Source organism: Ailuropoda melanoleuca, chromosome 3, assembly GCF_002007445.2.
Source record: "Ailuropoda melanoleuca isolate Jingjing chromosome 3, ASM200744v2, whole genome shotgun sequence".
Lineage (NCBI taxonomy): Eukaryota > Metazoa > Chordata > Mammalia > Carnivora > Ursidae > Ailuropoda > Ailuropoda melanoleuca.
Window position 1 is genome coordinate 69,075,891 of NC_048220.1, and position 22,706 is coordinate 69,098,596.

Genomic DNA, 22,706 nt, shown 5'->3' on the forward strand with positions numbered 1-22,706 from the left:
TCAACTCGATTCTGACACTACCCAGAGTCAGCACCAGATCCCACAACATAAAGTTTGAGTCTTACAAAACTGCCCCCACTTGCACTTCAGATGATATTCACAAGTCCAGGTTACCATCTGTCCTTCTGACCAATCGGCTACAGTTTGGAAGTTGCCACGACCACCGCTTTAGATTGGATTAATTTGCAAGAGCAGCTCACAAAACGAGAGAAATCTTTTACTCACGATAAAAGGATAGGACTCGGGAACAGCCAGATGGAAGATACGCACAGGACAAGGTACAGGAAAAGGCAAAGAGCGGCCATACCATCTCCCGGGAGGACACTCTTGCCAAATCCCCACACTTGCACCCACCCGGAAGCTCTCTGAAACCTCCTTTTGGGTTTTTATGGAGGCTTCATTACACAGGCATGAGCGATCAGGTCATTAGCCCTTGGCAACCGAACTCTAACTCCAGCCCTTCTCCACTCCCAGGAAGTCAAAGGGGCGGGACTGAAAGTTCCAACCCTCTGATCACATGGCTGGTTCTCGGGCAACAAGCCCCCATCCTTAGGTTACCTACGTGCTTTCCATGAGTCATCTCATTAACTTAACTAGAGGCACCTTTCTAGCTATCATCAAAAAATTCCTAGCGTTTTAGGAGCTCCATGCTAGGGACCAGGACAAAGACCATGTATATATATTTCTTATTATAAATCACAATAGTACAGTATGGAAGAGACATTATGAAAAAAATCTTTCATAAAGGATTCACCAAAGTGGGCAATTCAAAAGGTGAGTGNCGAAGGAAAGTGGGTGGGGGGATGGGTGAAATAGGTGATGGGGATTCAAGAGTACCGTTATGATGAAAAGAAAATGAAGTAATAAAAACAAATGACAAATATAGGTAAGAATGCTGAGGAAATGGGAGGCTCCATTTTCCTGATGGTGAGAGTGTGAACTGGGGCCGTCACTATCATCAATAGTAAGCAGGTTGCTAAAAAAATTAAAACTATGATCCAGCAATTCTACTCCTGGGTATTTATTCAAAGAAAATGAAAACCCCCATCTGAGAAGATACACAGGCACCTGTATGCTCACTGCAGCATAGTTGACCTATAGCAAGATATGGAAGCAACCTAAGCGACCACTAATAAATGGATAAAAAAAGGATATATACACATATGTACATACACAATGGAGGACTAGTCATAAAAAAGAATGAAATCTTCCCATTTGCAACAACAGAGATGGACCTAAAGGATACTACGCTTTCATGAATTAAGTCCTACAGATATAGGTGAAATCATATGGTATTTGTCTTCATGTGTAATCTGAAAAACTAAAAACAGACTCATAAATAATGGAAACCGTTGGTTATGGGAGGTGGTACGGGGGGGTAAAATAGGTAAAGGAGATTAAGAGATGCAAACTTCCAGTTTGAAATAAGTCACAGGATGTAATGTACAGCATAAGGAATGCAGTCAGTAATATTGTAATAACTTTAGTGACAGACGGTAATAAGACTTACCATTGGTATTTTGCAATGTATAAATATATTCAATCAGTATGATGTGTATCTGAAATAGGGTACTGTCATTATACTTTAATAATATATATATGCTATGCAGAGAGTATACAATAAGACAAAGAGCGTATTTTTAACTGATATTTTGGATTAGACATAGGTTCTATTTTAGGTTTTATGTACATATTTTAGGTTATATGTAAAGAGACAGAGGAGAGAAGGGAGGGAGAGAGAATGATAAAGCAAATGTGGTAAAGCGTTAACATGTATGTGTATCTGGGTAAAGAATGCATGAGAATTCTCTGTGCTCTTCTTTCAACTTCTCTGTAAGTCTGCAATTATTTCAAAATAATTTTTTTCTAAGTACTGCCCATCTAGAGTCAGTCAAGGTGCACGCTCTCCTTTCCAGAGATGTCCTTCTGAAGTGTTAAAGCCGATGAACAGATTCCAGGATCGAACATAGACTTCCAAAAAACCACCGAGTCTCTCGTAAGCCCCAGACATCACCTGAATGTTTATGTCCTCAGCTCCAACCCAACTGCCAGGCGCTATCGGCATTTGGTGGCAGTTGCTTAGTTTAGAGCTTGTTTCTAGTCAGGAACTGGAATTACCATCCCATCAAACTACAGAACAGGAGAAATTTAAAATAATGATCTATTACCAGCTTTACGGAGATGAGCCAAGGTTTAAACCCACATTTCCCCTCTTGGGAAGATGGTGGCGTGTAAGTCGACTTCGTGGGATACAGAGATTTAATCGAAATACTTCAACAGTCAAGGCGAGAGTCTGAAAAAAAAGTTTCATCGCGCAGGCAGGTGTTACCAAGGGAACAACCCAAGTGTTCCGCTCTGAACTTTACCCAGTTTCTGAGGTGTCCTCGGGTCCTTTCCTGTAGAGCTCCTGCCTCACGTGTACGTTCCTCCCTCTCACCGTGACGGTTATCAGGGGAAAGCCTTTCTGCAGCGTCCACGTGTTCATCATGGTTTTTACGTCAAGGCCTTCCTGCCGCCAGTGCTGATGCAGACAGGAAACAACAGATGCGTGACCCCGCGCCCGGCGCTAATGGAGAACCCAGGCTTGCGCTCACAGGGCTACTACCTGTTGACAGCCCCTGCGAAGCTTCTCCTCACCCCTTCCTCTGCTCACCAGCCCCTGCCCTCCTCCCTTCCCCACCCTGTGTCCTGCCGTGGCGTTCCCGTCAGAGCGCTGAGGGCTGGCCTTTCCGTTCTCTTCCTCTGCCTGCGCAGGTCACGGCTGAAGAACAGGTACTCTACCGGTTCGACCGGCATCCCTTGGGCTTGGCACGCCTCACCCAGCAGGCACGTGCATGAATGAAGGTAGAGAACGGAGACCAAGTGGCCACAGGCATTCGACATCTATGAAACAACGCTGGCTCACACAAGCAAGGTGGGAAAAAACGTTCAGCCTGTACTTCCCAAGGGCTAACATCAAGATGGTCCACACTCAGCAAACTCAAAAGAGGATATATTCTTTGACACTAAAAAAGCTTTTAAGAATATTTAAGAGCCAGGAAAAGGATAAAATACACTACATAACAAATCAAGAAATGACCGAGGAAAGCTGTCTCTTAAACACCAAAAAGACCCCCAAAAATGAAAATGTGGTGAATAAACTCTAGTTCAAACTCTAGACTCAACCTCCACTGCCAATGAAAATACTCCACGAGTCCAGATAAACAGACTCACGTTGTTTTGGGAGTCCAATATTATGAATTCTTTACAGCTTAGCAGTTAAAAACATGACTTAGATCGAAATTCAAATCCCCACTCTGTAATTTACTGAACATATGCTTTTGGGTTTCACATTCCCATCTGTGAAGCTCAAAGCACCCCGCTCACAGGTTCACTGTGAGAAGTAAAGGAGTCAAGTGCGTAGCAAGTGCACAAGGATGCTCGCTACCCCTATTTGTTTTTTCCACAAATGAAGAGCTATGGAAATGACCCACATGGGCTGACTGATACAGCCCCTGTCTACCACAAAAACAGGTCATAAAGTCGCTGCTTTCCAGACAACGAAGCTGAACAAAGCTGAACACATACCAGTGGTATGTGTTACCCAAGAACGCTACTCAACTCCCTTGCATAGACAGCTTCTAAGAGAAACTGTAAAAAGACTGCCCGTCAGCTACAGTTTAACCACAATCCTATGTGGAGTTACAGTGATAGAACGAAGGACCTCAGAGAGTTTGGCCCAGAGGTTGCCTTCAAAGAATACGGAGTAAACGTATGTGTCTCAGGGTACCACGGGCAGCTGTAAACACTTACTGAGGCTGAAGATGAATGTGGATCCCTGGAGCAAAAGCCTTCCATGCTCTGTGAGTCATCTGTAGGGCAAATCTGAAAACCAAAACCAAACATGTTATTCCCGGTTCTCTAGAAAACACTCAGGATTCTTCTCAGAAGGATTAACGGGGTGTAGAGAAAAACCAAACCAAAGCATGGTAATAAGCTTGGCCATCTCCAACACAGAGATAAACGAAACCATACTCACACTTGCCATACTATTCCACAGGTCCTCATTCCTCGTGTTTTTGTAGCTGTACTTCTGGAGATAACGTACAATACCGCTTTTAAATGCTTCGGCACTGAGATAATCCCTTAGCATATTCAGAATACAAGCTCCCTGAAAAGACAACGTAAGTAGTTGTTAGTTTAATCATCACCTAATCTGCCACCACACTTTATTTTGGAAGAATTGTTTGAAAATGCAACTGCGGTAATATTTTCAAAGTCTGGTGATTTGTGACACAGTTAAAGAAAGTGGGTTTACAGAAAATTTCTTTTCAAGAATATGGGTAAACCTGGACCTGTCTAGGCAGGGGATTGAACAGGACTGTTTCTCTTCTTAGTTCCCGGGGCCATTTTCTAACAGCAACCAAGTCTCCCCACAGGGAGATTGACCACCACGGGCCAGCCGCCATTATTCACAGATCAGTGGAGAGCGGGGCAGAACCAGCCCTCAGCACCACCTCTTGCCTTCCACGGGGCCACTCTGGGGCAGCAGTGGGGAAAGGTAGCTACAGCAAGAGATGGAAGGAGAGGTACCGCTTAAGGAATGGGGGCGGGCAGGCAGCCTGGAGCAGGGAGGGCCAGAGGAACATGGGGGAAAGGGGCAAGAGAAGGCCTCGAGACCCTGTGTTCCTGTGTGAAGAGCCTTTTCCTCTCCACCTCCATGACTGTGGCTCCCTTTTCACACACAAAAAATAGACCCTATAGGGGTGGGTCTATTTCTGGCCTCTCTTATCTGTTCCACTGAGCTGGGCCTCTGTATGTCTGTTTTTATCTCCCCTGCACAGCTGATGAACACATCGAAGAAATACTGTTCTGTTCATTACAAATAAATCGGCCAAGTGCAATGATAAATGACATTCTCTGCCTTGTTGGAGACAGTAGAATGGTTGGGAATGGAAAGAGAATTGGAAAAGCAGAAGCTTGACCTCATGAAGGAAGAACTAGGACGTTAGCTCCAGCTGGCATTGCTGAGGGAAATACACAGGCCCCATGTGACCTCTGTGACTAGAATCCTTTCTTCCCCCTTGTCCAGAGAAGCCAGATAAAGATTTTTATATATAATCTCCCATTAAATGTTAGCAACCATTTCCAATTCTGTTTTTAAACCCACTGTAAAGGGCAGTATTTTGCAGTTCAACAATACCAACCACTTCCAAAGGCACTGAAAGGCAAGCTACAGGAGACAGGACTGTTTGCCTGGTACAAAGGTGAGGTTCGATCAAGACCCATTTGTTGAATGATAAATAAAAGGCAGAGTTCCTGGAGGCCATGAATTTTCACTTTATGACAGAGTCAACAAAAAACCGACTCAAAGATCATCTTCAGGATTACCCATCAAACTGCAAGTGAGGCCTTGAAGAGTTAACTCCAGCCAGCAGGGGGCAGGTTGTTCCTTATGAAGGGAAAGCCACCCCCACAATCCTATCATCTCTCCACCCAAGTCTTCAGGGGTTTGGCGTCCAACATGTACCCTTATCATCCATTTTTACCTTTTTATAAGAAACCTCATCAAACATCTCGCGAATCTGAGCAGGATTCTCCACAGCTGTGGACACAGGGTGTGACGAATTTAACGCATCCAGCTCCATCACGTCAAAACACTTGCCGAGGAAATAATCTTCCTGTTGAGGCAAAGACATCATCATCCATGTGATTTCTATTTTAGATAATAAACATGAAAGGACTAATGTTTGGTCTGGGGTAATAGGTTTATACTTCAGGTTTCTGGCCCAAAGCTATTCCATATTTAGAGAATCTACAAAATAAAATAGAATTGCTAATGCTGAAGAGCATCCAAGAAACAAGTTTAGGTGAACATTTTAGATTTTGTTCATCTCAAATACCAATCACTTTAGAAGACCATTTTCTCTTCAAAACAAAACCATGATGCCCATAGCCAAACAGTACCGAAACAAGAAACTAAAGTGTGTAGGGATCACAACATCTCCAATCGTCTTGTTTTAAAGCAAAAAAATTTAGATTTAAAACCATGTGGTCAAAAAAACACAGATAACAAACTCTAAGTATAATCTGATTTCTTAGGGCGTATTACCCAATAGAATAGCGTACACACAATCATTTTTATTAAGGGGTATGTGGAAATGGGAAAATATTTACGATCCACTGTAATGTAACAGTTATACAGACATTCTAACTCTAAATTATGCGTACAGAAAGATGAAAATGAGAAGTTAATATATGCTTAACTCAACATTATAGTAGGGTAAAGGATTGCTTGAGGTGTTTTTGTTTTTACATAAACAAGTTTCTTTTTAACTTTACTGCATGTGATTTTCACAAGTTAAACACCTGATTTTTAAACACGTAAAGGTTCCAGCATTCAGTTTGTGACTCCTGAATATAGGCTCGTATATAAACAAACGTATAGTTACCTAAAGCAAATGGGATCCTAGTTGATTCGACAAGTAGGTAACAGCAATCTGTAGTTAATAATCCTTCAGTGAGCAACCTGAAGGTTGAGGAAATCATATGCAACAGATAGGCCGTCATTATTTCTATTTCTTTGATATTAAAGGAGGATAAGATTTAACTTCACTTTCTAACAATCACAGATTTGGAAATAAGCAATCTGGTTTGGAAATAAGCCTTTGTGATACCTTTAAAGTTCACTAACATCTTGGGAACCAGATTCCTATCTCAACTATCAAGGAGTTAATAGGTCTATGAATTCTATCACTGAGGATCAGTAAGCATTTTCCAGCAATGCTGAATAAAACAAGAGATCAACCTGTTAAAAGTAAGTAAATACTTACAACTTTCAGTTCAGGATGAGTCACACTGACGGACACAAACTCCATAAACTTGGCAAATCCCTCGTTTAACCAAAGATCATTCCACCATTCCATGGTGACGAGGTTCCCAAACCACTAAACGGAAAACAGGTTATTTACACATTTCTAGGGAGACTGAATTATCCACACAGCTATAAACATAAGGCATTCAGGAGAAAAGGTTTCACATGTGTGATGCCAGTATATGAGCAACATTTATAGAATAGTTTACCAAAGTAAAAAGAAAAACCTTTCTGTGTTCATTTTAACACGTGGCACCTAACGCTTTAAAAGAAATCTCATTTTTACTTTGCCTTTTTTCCATAGGAAAAGAATCGATCCAATTCATATGTGAATATGAATAGTCTCTTCTGTCCCATAAAACCAATACAGACGTAGTTTCACCACAATTTTTAAAAGCATGATTAGCTTTGTGTACCTGGTGGGCGAGTTCATGCGACACCGTCATCGTAATGCCAAGCTTATCCGACGCAGACGACTTCTCAGCGTCAAACAAGAGAATAGATTCTCTGTATGTGGTCAGTCCCCAGTTTTCCATAGCACCACTCTCAAAGTCAGGAATGGCAGCAAGATCTTGGGAAGGACACAAAAATCTGTTACCCAGCTCTAAACAAGACATTGCCCATACACACTTTTGGAACAGATGGGCGTAGGGATCCTAAGGAAAGCCAGGCCAGTTGTGCAGAATCCCATTCTAGGCTAGAAGAACCTTTCACAACTGAGAAAAAGAGGTTCTGGGATTCACGGAATTGCTCTACTGCTGCATGACAAAGTCAGATGTGGGCCTCGAGGCTCCCGACTTCCCTTCTAGCTGTTGGACAATGAGCTTGGGGATTGAATACTCTTAACAATTTCCTCAATATTCCACTAGACTTGGGATGCCCCAGGCTCCCATACACCTAAAATCTCAAACACACGACGGTCTTAAGAGCCCGTTTAAGAAGGAAAATGCAGATTTTCTTTACATTGTATAAATTTGTTAAGAAAAATTTACTGAGCACCCTCTATATTCCTGCCAAACATGCGCCAGTCATGAACAGAAGAAATGCAGCTTCTGCCCTCTGCTGTCTGCCCACTAATCCAGCTGGGTTTATCTTTAAAGTCAGAAGACAAAATGATCACCATGACCTGAGCCTCAAAACCTAATCAAGACCTGCTTCTGCTCTAATTAGAAACTGCCTGTTTCGATTAGGGGTGAGAAGGATCAGCCTGACGGCTGACACCTGCCAGAGTTCAAGGCCTCGAAGGGCACTGAGACAACCATGGGAGTGCCAGTTAGGAGGATATAACCCATAACTGACGTCATTAAATGCCTCATTTTGCAAAAACTGTGCAAAATCTTTACCTTGTTTGGGTAAGGGATATGGAATCCTGAAATAATCCTCGTAAAATTCTAGAAGAGTCACTGCGGTATCCAGGGCATAATCCGCCTGATGTATCTTGTCAGCCACAGCATATATGGAAACCTGAAAAAAAGGGGAAAGGTTGTTACGCTCTTCAAAGGCTATTGTGGCTTCTCTCCACAACTGTATGGAAGATGAACATTAAAGGCTTCATTTTCTGCAATATGGTTGCCGATTAAGAAAAGAAGCAGTTCTATTTCTTGTCTCAGTGCTGTTTCTGATCCACTCCCCTTCTGAAAACTACAACGTGCAGGATAACATATATAAAAACGTCTTTTTAAATGTTCTTATGACCTAGTGAGAAAGTAAAAAACACGGAGACGCCAAAAATGAAGTAACAGTAGGACCCTCTGTAGACAGTGGAGGACTGCAGCCCGCTTTGGTCCTGAGGACACTAACCTAAGATAGCTGGATTTCAGTGTTCATAGCATGGACGGTGTCAGGGGATAGGAGAGTGCGTCCAGAGCCTGCCCACGGTGGGAAGCCCCACAGAAGACGCACACGCATGCAGCTGGACCTGAAGCACCACACCCCCTTGCTAGAAGGGTGAACTAAACGTAGCCACCCCCTCCTTCCTCAAGGAGACTGCCAGGGGAAGAAATGTCTTATTCAAGTCTTGGTGCTCTATGGGGGAGGTTGAGGGAAGTCCCAAGGCAACCAGGAAAAGCTAATCATCTTCATGCTGGTTAGCAGCTGGGCTCACACGAAACAGGCGGCTCAAAAATCCGAAGCCAATAGGTGGAATTAAAGTGGTGCGTGTGTCTGTAAGCGCTCCCAGTCACCTGACAGGAGCAAACAAATTCTCTCTGGAAGAATCCACCTTCAACTCAGTAGTGTAAGTTCAATAGACACACAGGAACTCGACATTGTAGGCAAGAACCAGCAGAAACAACAACCCACAGCACCAGACACACGAAGACTTCAGATAGGACAGTTACTAGAATATATAAAACGTATGCTTCATATGTTTAAGAAAATAAAAGGCCTAAAAACACTAATATGTAAAAAGAGTTCTGGGTCCCCAGTCCAATGTGTGGGGAGGGACGGGGCGTTAACCCCTCACCTCTAAGCAGTTCTGCAGTAGCGCCTGGGTGTCCCGCAATTCAACTCGATTCTGACACTACCCAGAGTCAGCACCAGATCCCACAACATAAAGTTTGAGTCTTACAAAACTGCCCCCACTTGCACTTCAGATGATATTCACAAGTCCAGGTTACCATCTGTCCTTCTGACCAATCGGCTACAGTTTGGAAGTTGCCACGACCACCGCTTTAGATTGGATTAATTTGCAAGAGCAGCTCACAAAACGAGAGAAATCTTTTACTCACGATAAAAGGATAGGACTCGGGAACAGCCAGATGGAAGATACGCACAGGACAAGGTACAGGAAAAGGCAAAGAGCGGCCATACCATCTCCCGGGAGGACACTCTTGCCAAATCCCCACACTTGCACCCACCCGGAAGCTCTCTGAAACCTCCTTTTGGGTTTTTATGGAGGCTTCATTACACAGGCATGAGCGATCAGGTCATTAGCCCTTGGCAACCGAACTCTAACTCCAGCCCTTCTCCACTCCCAGGAAGTCAAAGGGGCGGGACTGAAAGTTCCAACCCTCTGATCACATGGCTGGTTCTCGGGCAACAAGCCCCCATCCTTAGGTTACCTACGTGCTTTCCATGAGTCATCTCATTAACTTAACTAGAGGCACCTTTCTAGCTATCATCAAAAAATTCCTAGCGTTTTAGGAGCTCCATGCTAGGGACCAGGACAAAGACCATGTATATATATTTCTTATTATAAATCACAATAGTACAGTATGGAAGAGACATTATGAAAAAAATCTTTCATAAAGGATTCACCAAAGTGGGCAATTCAAAAGGTGAGTGATTTTTGATGATAGTTTCACTGAATTTAGATTGGTCCCATCATCCAAGTCCCAAGCATCCCCTTCAAATCTCCAGGTAAGTAGAAAGATCTCTACAAGAATAAGAACCACTAGAAGAAACAAAAGATTATTCATCAGAGAAGTCTGACCTATTCAGGCCTCAGTGAAAATCAGCACAAGTAAATGAGGTATCTTCAAATTAAAGCCTTCCTCTTCAAGAAAAAAAAAAAAAAGTTTGCACTCAGAGCCCAGCATCCAGTTGAATAGGTTGTTCACTACACAGCGGTACCCAGAAAAGGGGCAAGTAGTGCTTGAAACAAGATATTTTCTCTAATATTCCAGTATTTGCCGGCACAAAAGCTCTCCCCAGAGCCATGTAATACTGTAAGCCGACTACTCTATTTTACTTCCTTCTCAAGGCTAGAGATCCTCTGTTCAGATAGTCAATGACATTTACTTCCAAACTGTAGAAAGTGATAGCCAGAAACAACTTCAGAAACCCCAGCAGGGGGGCGCCTGGGTGGCACAGCGGTTAAGCGTCTGCCTTCGGCTCAGGGCGTGATCCCGGCGTTGTGGGATCAAGCCCCACGTCAGGCTCCTCTGCTGTGAGCCTGCTTCTTCCTCTCCCGCTCCCCCTGCTTGTTCCCTCTCTCGCTGGCTGTCTCTATCTCTGTCGAATAAATAATAAAATCTTTAAAAAAAAAAAAAAAAAGAAAAGAAACCCCAGCAGGGTCTAGTCCAACTTACACATTTTAAGGAAGTATAAACTAAGTTCCAAAGGGAGCAGGGCCAAGGTCAGAAACCCAGCGCATGGTGGAGCCAGGCCCCTGTGCCAGGCCAGGCTTCTCCACACGCTTCTGTAATTAGAATCTTATTGTAAATACCAGCATCTGTGACAAGAGGATACCAACCAACCCGAGACTCGGGTATGCCCAAAATGTGGGACTCCCAGTTTTAAACCAGTCTCAGGCAGACGCAGACCAGCTGGTCACCCTATGTGACAATGTGACAATCCCAGGGCTCACCTTGACTCCGCTCTTGGTCATCTTGCTAATAGACTTAAAGTCTGAGATAATGAAGGCCACCAGGTAGGTGCTCATCTTCACAGTGACAGCAAAATGGTCTTCGAGGAGTCCTTCGGCGACAGTCACAGACTTAACCTAAAATCAGAATAACTGAAGTCATCAAATATTCCAATTCTCCGATACACTGAAAATAGTTGATAAAGAGGAATTTCCTAACCACCAGACGTGATACTCAAAGTATACAGCACAACATTTGTATAATTATTTTAAAATTTCTCTTTCCAATATCTGATTGTAATTTCAATAGTAAGGCCATTCTACTCAAATTTTTTTAATGAGATATAATGCACATACCACAAAATTCACCATTTTAAAGTATACAGTTCCATGGTTTTTTTTATTATATTCACAGAGTTGCACAACTATTGTCACTAAATTTCCTTTCAATGCCCCAGATGGTTGCAAACCAGCCCATTTGGTACATAAGGATTGGTAATACGGATGGGATGAAACAAAACTGAGATTGTTGGTTTTGCCAAGATATGGACCACCTGACCTTAAATACAGGTATAAGAATTATCTGGAAACACACTGTCTAGTTTGGTTTCTATGGTGGGCAAATATGTAACTATGTACAACTTAAAAAGAGCTTCTATTTTCCTACAAAATTGAAAGTAACCCATGCCTAGACCTGACACTGCCAAGCTTCCTCCAAACTCAGATTTGCTCCACTGGAATCTGATTTAGGTGCAATGAGGGAGCTGCCTTGCGATTGGGTGGGGGTGGTGGAAGTACAGTCTAAGAGGTCTGCTCCCCAAAAGGAAAGTCTAATAGGCCAGGCAACACCAAGCACTGGGGCAGGGCCCTAGAGAAGGAGAACGATAGGAGAACGAGAAGAGAACAAGCCTGGTGAATTCCATGTTAACACATGCATTTGCCCTGGAATCTTATTTCCACCTCTATTTCTGTGCCCTCATCCTTCTTTGGAATACCCACCAACCAGTTCTGGTGTCTGCTGGTCACTCTGTGCTCCCGACTCTGATAGCTGACCTAGGTTTACTCTTGAAAAACTCCAACTTACCTTTTCTTTTTAAATGCCTTCTGCCCACCCCTAATCAAAATTTTGATTCCTGAAGTTGTACTGTTTATTAGGAAAGTAAGCTAATTAATTCAACTTTAAATGGGATGAAATTCTGCCTGCTGTCCATACACTTCACTGTTCCGATGGTGTATCTGCTTTTCCAGCCACCAAAAAGATCCTTGGAGACTACATGGTCCTTCCCCTGAACTCAGGGTTGGCAGCCTGATATCAGGCTAGTCTTATAAGATTTTTGCCAGTGGGAGGGCTTTCCTGTCCAAGAGGCCAGATCACATTAGAGATTTTCCTTTCCTTAAGAAGTGTGTCCTGGATATCCATGGATTTAGGCTCCAGCATCTTTGTGAAGGCTTAGGAGCTCCCAGTTTTCACCCTGCAAACCTACGAGGTTCTCCACCAATCTTTTTCTGGTCAGCCGTTAGTCTCCACCTTGATTTCACCTGTCCCTGTTCTTTATTCTCCCAAAGCTGTGATTGATTCTCTAATCAGGGAACTCACAACCCCCGGAGCAATGTCATAATATTGGGGGATGGAACAATCACTGGAACAAGCATGTTCTCTGCCTCAAATTTGTATCAGGAAAACAGCATAATTGTGTCCTGTTTTTTCATCTACAAACATCTTAGTTGGTAGAGATTTGCTGTAGAGCACTTTTCACAGAGCATGGCTCTCTGAGGGGGGCCTGTGATAATCTTGTTTGCGGAAAGGATTTGTAAAGTATTCAGTGTTGGGGTGGGGGTGGGGGGGCTGGGGGTCTATAGAGTTTTAAGGGTTGCAAGGTGACGTCCTAGAGACTGGCTGTGGCTCCCAGAGTCCCACGCTAAGATTTTGCCTCCCAGGTCAGCACAGGGTTGAGCTGGGGCACCCTTTAAGCCTCTGGGGGCCAAGTCCGTCCCACCTGAGTCTCATGCACAGCGAGCTCTCTGAAGGGAGCCTGTGCGATTCCGGAGTTGGGCTGCATCTGGTGCAGCTGAGAGCCCAGCAGGTGAGTTTTTCTGAGCCGCCAGAATCATCACTCAGCGGCACGTACTGAGCAGTTTCATGCCATTTGGCATGGCCACTTTCTCACCACTTTTGAAAATCAGATGGTACGCTCTCCACATTTGCTTTGGAACTGGGGGATGATGCTGTCTTAAAAGGGAACTGAACTACCTATCGCTACTTACTTTTTGTATCATAATATTCTGAAAAGATTACTTTTTTTCTGTCGGCCCAATTTTGAGGATATAGTTACAAATCAAATAGTTACCATTAGTATATCCTATATAGAAATTAGAAAAAATAACTATATACGAGAAATATAAGCCTTCTTTGACAAAGTGTGCCCTTGAAAAGATCGTATGAGAAAATGAAGGGGAAAATGCTTTGTGAAGGGCACTCTCGTTTAAACAGGACCCGAGTCCCTACAGTCTCCCTCCCGTCAGTACCGGTGACCTGGAATGCCACCTGGACTGAAATCCTACATATTTTTAGGGACAATTTTTTCTCTAACTACAGATAAATTACTGCTTGAAACAAAGCACAGGCTGGAAATGAAGAAAGAAAAGTTAGCTGTCAGCCGATAGAACAATAACACAGGTGGCCAGCATATTAACTGCCACTGGGCTAACTCAAGTCACGCATATCAATGGCTTTTTCCTGTGAGTAGATATACAGGAGTTCAGACTCACCAGTGGCATATTGGAGATGGCGAGGTGTCTTGGCTCCCTTCTGATCTTGACTGAAAAATTCGCTTTGAAGGCGGGTTCATCAAAGCAGGGAAACGCCATTCTCGCTGCAGTGGGTTCAAAGTGTGTTGATGCAAGTACTCTAAAATTATGGCAAGTGAAATAAAAGTACAACATAAAGCACAGGGAGTCCAAAAGAGATGTGTGTTTGGTTTTAATTCCTAGCGATACCATAAGACAATGGATTTCACTACTAAAAAAAAAAAAAATCTTTCATATAACAGAAGTTATAAACTAAGTAAAAAGACAAGTAAAAAACTGGGAAAAATGTTTTGAAGGCTATTTGACAAAGGGTTAATAGCCTTGATAGATAATAAACACTTAAAAACGAGTAAGATTATACCAGCCATCAAGGGGAATAGCAGGTACAGGTCATAAACAGGCAATTTCCAGAAGAACCTACAAATAGTCAACAAATATATCAAAGCATGCTCATCTTCCTTAATAATCAATGAAATGTAAGTTAAAGGGACATAACTGTTGGCTTTTGGCTCTAAAAAGACTGACCATATACAGCATTGGCCACAGATGAGAAATATGGCAAGGGATATCAAAAGATTGTAGACCCTTTAACTTAGCAATTTTATGTCCAGGCATTTAGTCTAAAGAAATCGTTTACAAAGATACTGCTGTTGCTGAAAAGGTGGAAACAACCTAATCTCCATTGATGGGGTATTAGTTAAACCAATACGCATATATTTTAACAAACTCATTAAAATAACGTATAGTGATAGACATCCACGTGAAACATCTCCTCAACATATTAAAATAAGATCCCTTATAAGATGGAAAATACAACATAGCTCCATTTATATAATGTATATCCGTATCCAGAGAGAAGTCTGAAAGGATGATCCCCAAAATAAAAGTAGTAGTTACCTTTAGGGGCAGTGATAGGGACAAAATTTATTTTTTTAAAAATTCTTTTTGGTAGCATTAGACTTTTTTTTTTAACCTCAAAAGAATAATATGGAATCAGAAAAATAAGTGAGTATAATCTACTAGCAAATAAAATTTGATTTTAAAATTCAGCATAGGGGCACCTGGGTGGCCAGGGTTAAGTGTCTGCCTTCGTCTCAGGTCATGATCCCGGAGTCCTGGGATCGAGTCCCATATCGGGCTCCCCGCTCCGTGGGGAGTCTGCTTCTCCCTCTCCGTCCACCCCTCTACCCCCTGCTCCATTTCTCTCTCTCTCTCTCTCTCTCTCTCTAATAAATAAATTTTAAAAATAATAAATAAAATTCAGTATAAATTCTCCCAAAATAGATCCCCTCCTTAAAAACAGAGCAAAAGCAAGGCAGATGAGGGTCTTTAAAAAATCTTTAAGAAAAAAATGTTTCTTCTAATAGGCCGTATGGGATAAATTGCATCCTCCAAAAATATGTGGAAGTCTTAATCCCTTATATCTGTGAATGTGATTTTACTTGGAAATAGGGTCTTTGCAGATGTCATCAAATGAGGATGAGGCCATGAGGTTGGGCCCTAGTCCAAGAGGACTAGTGTCCTGACAAGAAGAGGAAAATTTGGGGAATGGCCACGTGATGACAGAAGCAGAGTCCAGAATGACGTTGGTAGTAGGCAAGGAAAGCCAACAATCAATGGCCACCACAAACTAGAAAGAGGGAAGGGAGGATTCTTCGCAGAGAGTCAGAGAGAGCCTGGCCCTGCTGGTACCTTGATTTTGGACTGCCGGCCTCCAGGACTGTGAGAGCATAAATCCCTGTGGGTTTAAGCCACGCAGGTTATGGTGCTTTGTTACAGCAGCCCTAGGAAACTAATACTAGGCCAGGAGAATTAAGAATGTTTTATAAAGCAGAAATCTAATTAGATAAACAAATAGGTACTTTGACAGAGCTGAAGGAAAGAAATCTGATTAAAACAGAACGAAAAAATGGGATCCGAAAAACAAAGAAAAGAATCTATTGGCTATTTTTAGCTCTAAAATTGAAATGCAAAATCAAAACGTTCAACAATCAAGGGAGGTTTAAGAAATAATCCATATGAAATAATAAATTTAGTACGAGCAGCACTTGAAGGTTAAAAAAAAAAATAGAGAAAAGTACCTCACTTCGCCTTCCTTTGTTCTGTAGGTGCTTTTATAAAATCCTTGTAAGTGCTCAGAAAGATGGCCAGCGTAGTCGATGACAATGACGTACGGGAGCCCAACAACCAGAGGCTCGGGGGCCAGAAGTGCGATTTGCTCATGAGCCGGGTATTCCAGGACGGTCAATGGTTCTGCAGACAGCCTCTCTCTGCCTCTCTTCTTGAGGGTGGCCTTAGATATTTGCAGGCGGTGACTGTGCAGGATGATGGTACTAGTAGGCTGGCTGGCTGTGATTTCGATTTCCGTGGTTCCCTCGAAAGTCAGAGTGGTGAGATTTGCATGGATCAGGAGATCATAATGAACTGGGATGATGTGCTCAGGAAGCCGCATTTTCTCCCAAGGGAATGGAGTCCCATTACTAGCTTTTGGAGACATAGTGTCACTGCTCTGACACCAGGAACGAGTTGACACAGTTAAGAGAATCAACAGCGAGGACAGTAGAAACAGCATGGTTGCCAGTGGCCATTTGATGGACAGAGATATCATCTTCTTGCTCAAACTACCTAGTGGCACAAATGTATAAAAGCCCCCCCCCCCAAAAAAAAATTGAGTCACTAAAATATTATCAAGACACCATAGTTTCAAAATGTATCTACCCAGGATTAACCGATATAGATACAAACTTTCAAAAGTTCCAGGTCTTTACCTGAAAGTAAAATGACCTCCCCTACGTTATTGATTCACAGAAGAAAGAAGTTACTGGTTGGAACAATCTTCACACCTATTAAAAAGTACCATTTGGCTTTCCAAGTTTAAATGAACTCTGTTTGTCAGGGTTCTTGGTTGAAAGCAATAGAACGAGCTCACCAAGTAGCTCACCAAAAGGGTCACAGAGTTGTCTGGCATTTGGGAAACCAGCCACACGAAACAGGCGCAGACAGGCAGCCAGAAACGTATCAGAGAAAGTGACCAGAGGACTGCTGCCCACCCACACTGCACTCTTCAGGAAGCCGCCCTACTGCCGAGAGAGCACATGCTGGACACTGTCACAGCCACTGCCCATGTGAGGTCCCCACTGCCCCTGCTACTTGACAGGACTTCTTTCAGCCGACATAAGGTATCCACACTACCAGTCAGGGAGGTGGGAAAAGCCAGAACCTGGACTTCCCAGCTTCTGCAGTAGGGGACAGGTCTGGCTCCCCACCAAGCTGACAAAGTAGAGAATTCCTAACATACAGGAAGCACAGGTAGGAGACACAGACGCTGAGTAGCAAGGGATGGGGGAAGGCAGGTAGCCATTAACGGTAACCCTTAATTAACAGCGGTGTCTTTGTCAATCATGCCAAAAGTTCATCTAATATGTATTTAGCCAGGAATGACTGAAAGGGTTAATGGTGATTTTCACAGCAACTGTTTGTGACAAACATAAAAGACTCCTGGATCCTTTCTCTCTTACAATTACCCAACCAATATATGTTGAATGCCTGCCACATACAAGGTGGTGTGCTGAGTACTGGGTGGGATATAATAATACACGAGACACAAATCCCACAGTCCAGGACTTCAAAATCTGGAAAGGCAGAAAACATTCAGACACAAACGACAATGCAACAGAGAAGTGTGGAGCGTTTTAAGAATAGTAATAACAGAGAGTGCTGGGGGAGAGGGAGGGAGTGACATCAGCTGCACAGAGACTCTGGGGTGCCTTCATGCAAGCCCAGCACCGGTGCATGGCTTGGAAGGATGGGGAGGATTTGGAAATGAAGGGAGGGAATTAAAGACACTGCAGGTGGAGCAAACCAGGGCAGGAGTTAAAGCGCGGAGGGAGAAAGCAGACGCCTGGCTGAGCGACCAATGCGCATGGAGCAATCAGTCTGGACGGAGAATGATTATTCACAAGGCAGGGACAGGGTGACACCAAGATTATGCTCAAAGCCTGCTGGGAGTCATGCTGCCGACTATATTTGGCACTTTATTTTGAAGGTCTTAGGACAAAAGGAATGTGAATTATGAGACAGTTGGCAACCATGGCTGAGAACAGAGTACATTTCTCTCTCTTGGATGAAGACATCTCTCTAATGGGTGTTTGCCAGGACTCATCCGTGAGATGAGTCCAGGTAATTGGTCCTAATTCCCTCAAGCTCCTTGGGCTCCTGAACATACAGATCTGATGAGAAAAGGAGTAATGCTACCGTGTGGTACATGGGACCATACCTCCATGTCAGCAGTTCTCAACTCTGGCTGCCTATTAACATCGCCAAGGAAGCTTTTAAAATGACTAAGGCCTAGGTCCCTATCTAGAACAATTAAACTGAAATCTTTGGTGATGAGGTCAGGACACCAGAATTTTTAAAAATCTTCCCAGAGGGTCTATTATTGGAGAGCCAGTCTGAGAAACTCCTAGAGAATCCTTGCCAAACCCTGGTCTTACCCCTTGAACCCTATGTGGAGGGATACCACTTCAAGGTCATAACTGATGTGCTCTCCCCAGCCCATCACTCTCCATCCTGCTCCCCTACCAAACACACAGCTAAAGGTGTCTATATCCCCCTTCCCCACAGAGCAGACCTGCAGACAAACGGAAAGGATACCAACACAGTAGAGACCGTCAAGCACAGAGGCACCATAGACTCAGTTCAAAAGCTATCTATCACCCAGGTAAAAGGGAAGAGAGAGTCAAAGGTTCACACTTATTCTAAGTGTGAACAGGGAGAACAGGGTTTTTTTGTTTATGTGTTTCTTGTGCGTGTGTTTGTGTGTCTGTGTGTAGGAACCAACTGAAGGATGCTTCCAGCCATGGAGAACTGAAGCAATTTGAAGAAGAATAAAGTTTTAACACCAAAATAGTAAAGGGTTCCCACTTTTACTTCCTCAGGCAGAATTCTAGTGCAGGGGCAACACGATGGATTTCCCTTGAAGTTGGGACGTGACAAATAAAGGGAACTTGCGTGAAGCTTCCATTTTGAATTTCTGATGGCAGTAGCTTTGTGGGAGCAGCCCATGCCCCAGGAAGGAAGGGAGTGCAATGAAAGTGGCAGGTTCAGGCATGGGAGGACCCCAGAAGTCCTCAAGTGTTCCCAAAAGCCCATGAGGACATACAAAAATTGCAACTGGTTCTGAGCTGACAGCCAGGCCTACAGGCTGCTAAAGGAGTTGACAGTGGGACCCACGTCCAAGGCTTTGCAATGATGAGTCCATGAGGAGACAGAGTCAAAGAGAACATGGCTGTGTGTCAAGAGAGGATGTAATGCCAGGAAGCCACAATGGAACGTGTAATGTAGATGGCATAAATGTCAGAATACAGATATACATATCCATAATTATAGCTATATTAACAATAATACATAGTACACTTACAGACGGGAAAGGAAACCCGGCTTTGCGTTCTTGCTCTGCCACCAACTGTGTGACCTTGGCCAGTTTAATTCCAGTTTCATATTCTTCATGTATAATTTGAGAAATAGTATCTCTCTCACAGCATTGTTGTAAAGACTGAGTTAGATTTTCAATCGTTCATTCCACAAATATTTACTGAGGGCCTAGTATGTGCCAGGGATTTTGCTGCACACTAGCAATGGAAGACAGCACAGGTCCTTGACCTCAAACTGTTTATGGGGCTTGGGGTGGGGAGGAATTCTTAACCGTGATTAGGGCTATGAGAGAAAAACACACACCTCCTGAAAGTGAGTTACAGGGCAGAGTGATTTACACTGGGGACTCTCTGAGGATATTTTAGCTAAGATTCAAAGGACAAATTCAAATGAGCTAAGAAAAGAAGGAGAAGGAGAGTTTTCCAGACAGTGGGAACAGCAAGCATATTTGTAGGTGCAGAGGCCACAGAGAGTCATGGGTATGGAGGCCAGGGAACCTGAGCGAAGCAGGCACAGACAGATGCACCGGTGGGGGCAGGGGGCGGGGGAGCCAGACCACCACTCCGCCTGCAGGCTTGTTAAGGATCTGGGCTCTGAGCCAAGTGCAATGAGAAGCTACTGGATGTTGAGCTAGAAGGTCTTAGGATCCAGTTCATACTTTAAGAAGCTACATGGATCAGGAAAGGAGCAAAAGGGATGGCCAAGAAACCAGTTAGAAAGTAGTCTGGACAGGGGAGCCTGGCTGGCTCAGTCGTTGGGGATCTGCCTTCGCCTCAGGTCATGATCCCAGAGTTCTGGGATGGAGCCCCGAATCGGGCTCCCTGCTCGGTGGGAAGCCTGCTTCTTCCTCTCCCACTCCCCCTGCTTGTGTTCCCTCTCTCGCGGCCTCTCTTTCTGTCAAATAAATAAATAAAATCTTTAAAAAAAAAAAAAGAAAGAAAGAAAGGAAAGGGAAGAAAGTAGTCTGGACAAAGTAAGCTAGTGGCTTGTAGTCTAGTGGTGTCACCAGACACAGGGGGAGGCAGTGGGGGAGGGGAGAGACAGAGAGACGGATGGACTCGACATCTACATTTGGAGTGGACCGGAAGGGGGGTTACTGAAAGAACACATCGGAATGGCTGCCAGGTTTCTAGAATGAGCATCTGGGTAGTCCTAGGTGCCATTACTGAGAAGAAGACCAGAAGTGGGGAGTTTTAAAAGGGAGGAGACAGAATAAAGGATTCATTTTTTAATATGTTTGTGATATCTCTGAGATATCCAAAGAAAAATACCAGCAGACAGATGAATACACATGTTTAGAGCACAGAGATAAAGGTTTTCAAGGACTTTTCTGTCCCTTACCGCATTTCTTTACAGTTTTAAAAACCATCTGCCTTTGGGATCTGATTTTACTGAATAAAGCATCTTTCCCAGTGAGTGTGGTGGTAACAGAGACCTAACTTCACTGCCAGGAAGAGTGCAACTACTTTAGAAAACTTATTTAGTCTGCCTTTGGTGATTATGACTTTTCCCCGCTCACAAAGAAGGCAGGGGCAACTGATCCTGGGTAAGCTCACTCTTCCCTTTATTGAAACACTGCTCAATGTGAAATCTGTCAAGAGGAAAGGGACTTTCTTCCAAAATGTTCTGAATGATGAAATTAACAAGCATTGTAATAGCTTGTCACTGCTGGTAAACAAACAGACAAATATATGTTGAATTAACTTGAATTTTTTTTAACCAATTAGAATTTTTTTCATTTAGGCCCACTTGAAAATGGGCTATGGTATCAGTAGAATTCCAAATCCTTGGGAAAAGAAAAGCACTGGCCAATTTTTTTTAAGGTTTTTGTTCTTGTTTTTAATTGCTGATCACATCCTCAGTTGAGAGCAAATACTCGGCATTTACCAGAAAACAGCATTTCTTTCTGAACCAGGCCTACACAAAAAAACCTCCAGGAACCCGGTAAGGAAGTGTCTGCGCTTCTCGTTCGATGAAACTAACTTGCAGGCCCACCTGGCAAGTAATGCACCCAGCCAGTTAACTTCAATTTGCTCAAACATGAGAACTTCATCTGAATAAAACTCGCTAGAGCGAGAGTGAAGGAAGACAATTGCTGGGAATAAGTACAGGAGAAGCAGGGAAAGGGCTGATCTTGAGGACATTTATGTACTCCGATCCTTCAACACGCCCAATCCCGTAGTTAATGCAAAGCCACGTTCATTTATCTGACAACTATGCCCAAGGAACCTTCTCAGCGGAACCCGCCGTCTTCCCCGCCTCTCCATTTGGCGCCACTCGGGAGGCCGGGGGACGAGGGGGCTGGCAGAAATCCAGCGGCACGGCGTAGCACGGAGGGGGAGGCTCCGGCCTGCTGGGAAGTGGGGCGGCCAAGAGAACGCGCGGAGCAGGCGCGCTGGCCCTGCGCCCCCTGCGTGCTCCCGCCCGAGAAGGACCCGAGCAAGGCTTGGCCGGCCGCCAAACCCGCCGCCCTCCGTGCGGCCTCGGCCCGGGTCCCACGACTCTCCCCGGCCCGGCGTCCCCTGCACCTCGCCCTCGGCCGCCGCGCGCCCCGGGTCTTCGGGTCTCCCCGGCGGGCACCAGGAGGTTGCCGGGACCGAGCCCTTCTTCGGGCCCGCGGCCGCTTCCCGAGGGGTGCCCTGGGGACGGGAGCTCTGTACCTGGGGGTCCGCGACGGAACCGACTCACCCTCGCGCCGCTGCCTCCGGCCTCCCCTACCCCGGAACAGAAAGTGAAAGTGGAGGCCGGGCAGAGGCAGGCGGGCGCGAGGTGCGCGTCGGTCGGCGCCCTCCTGACAGGCGCAGGAGGCCCGCCGGCGGAGGAGGGAGCCGGGGAAGGAGATACCCGGCAGTGGGGCCGCGCGAAGGAGCCGGCGGTACCCGCCACGGGAATTCACGAATGCGTGCCGCGCGCCAGTGAAACAGCGGCGTTGCAATACTTGGGGGATCAGGTGGGAAGGAGCACTCCTTTCCGAACGCAGATCATTCTCTCTGAGTGTGTCTTTGGGAGGCAGTTTTTTCAACAATTCGCCTTTGGCGCACCGGGGAATCTGGGAGCATTAAAAACGGGTGCGTTGTACGGTATGTGAGCCAGGCTGGACTCCAGCTCGCGGCTCCACCAAGTCTGGACGGGCTCGATGATGGTTGGACGCAAGAGGTGTCCATCATCTCATGAACGGCACTGGAGCAGATAATGCTAAGTGAAATAAGTCAAGCAGAGAAAGACAATTATATGATTTCTCTCATCTATGGAACATAAGAACTAGGATTATTGGTAGGGGAAGAAAGGGATAAAGAAAGGGGGGTA

The 22,706-nt window shown here is 44.5% G+C and overlaps 1 protein-coding gene across 4 annotated transcripts; it reads right to left on the bottom strand.

The window, feature by feature from the left end:
• Positions 1-807: 807 nt before the first annotated feature.
• LOC100477111 (endoplasmic reticulum aminopeptidase 1) lies at positions 808-22,152 on the bottom strand. 4 transcript variants are annotated; one of them, XM_034656545.1, is made up of 11 exons: positions 22,061-22,152; positions 16,049-16,592; positions 13,929-14,067; positions 11,163-11,297; positions 8,197-8,317; positions 7,270-7,424; positions 6,813-6,926; positions 5,529-5,660; positions 4,019-4,150; positions 3,793-3,864; positions 808-2,521 (listed from the first exon to the last, which is right to left on the bottom strand). In XM_034656545.1, exons 2-11 carry the CDS (start codon positions 16,573-16,575, stop codon positions 2,363-2,365), a joined length of 1,686 nt encoding a protein of 561 aa, XP_034512436.1. In that variant the 5' UTR covers positions 16,576-16,592; positions 22,061-22,152; the 3' UTR covers positions 808-2,362. The 4 variants fall into 4 exon arrangements, with proteins under 4 accessions (XP_034512436.1, XP_034512437.1, XP_034512438.1 ...); XM_034656546.1 differs by having other exon boundaries at positions 16,049-16,588; positions 22,089-22,130; XM_034656547.1 differs by having other exon boundaries at positions 16,049-16,588; positions 22,061-22,123.
• Positions 22,153-22,706: the final 554 nt, after the last annotated feature.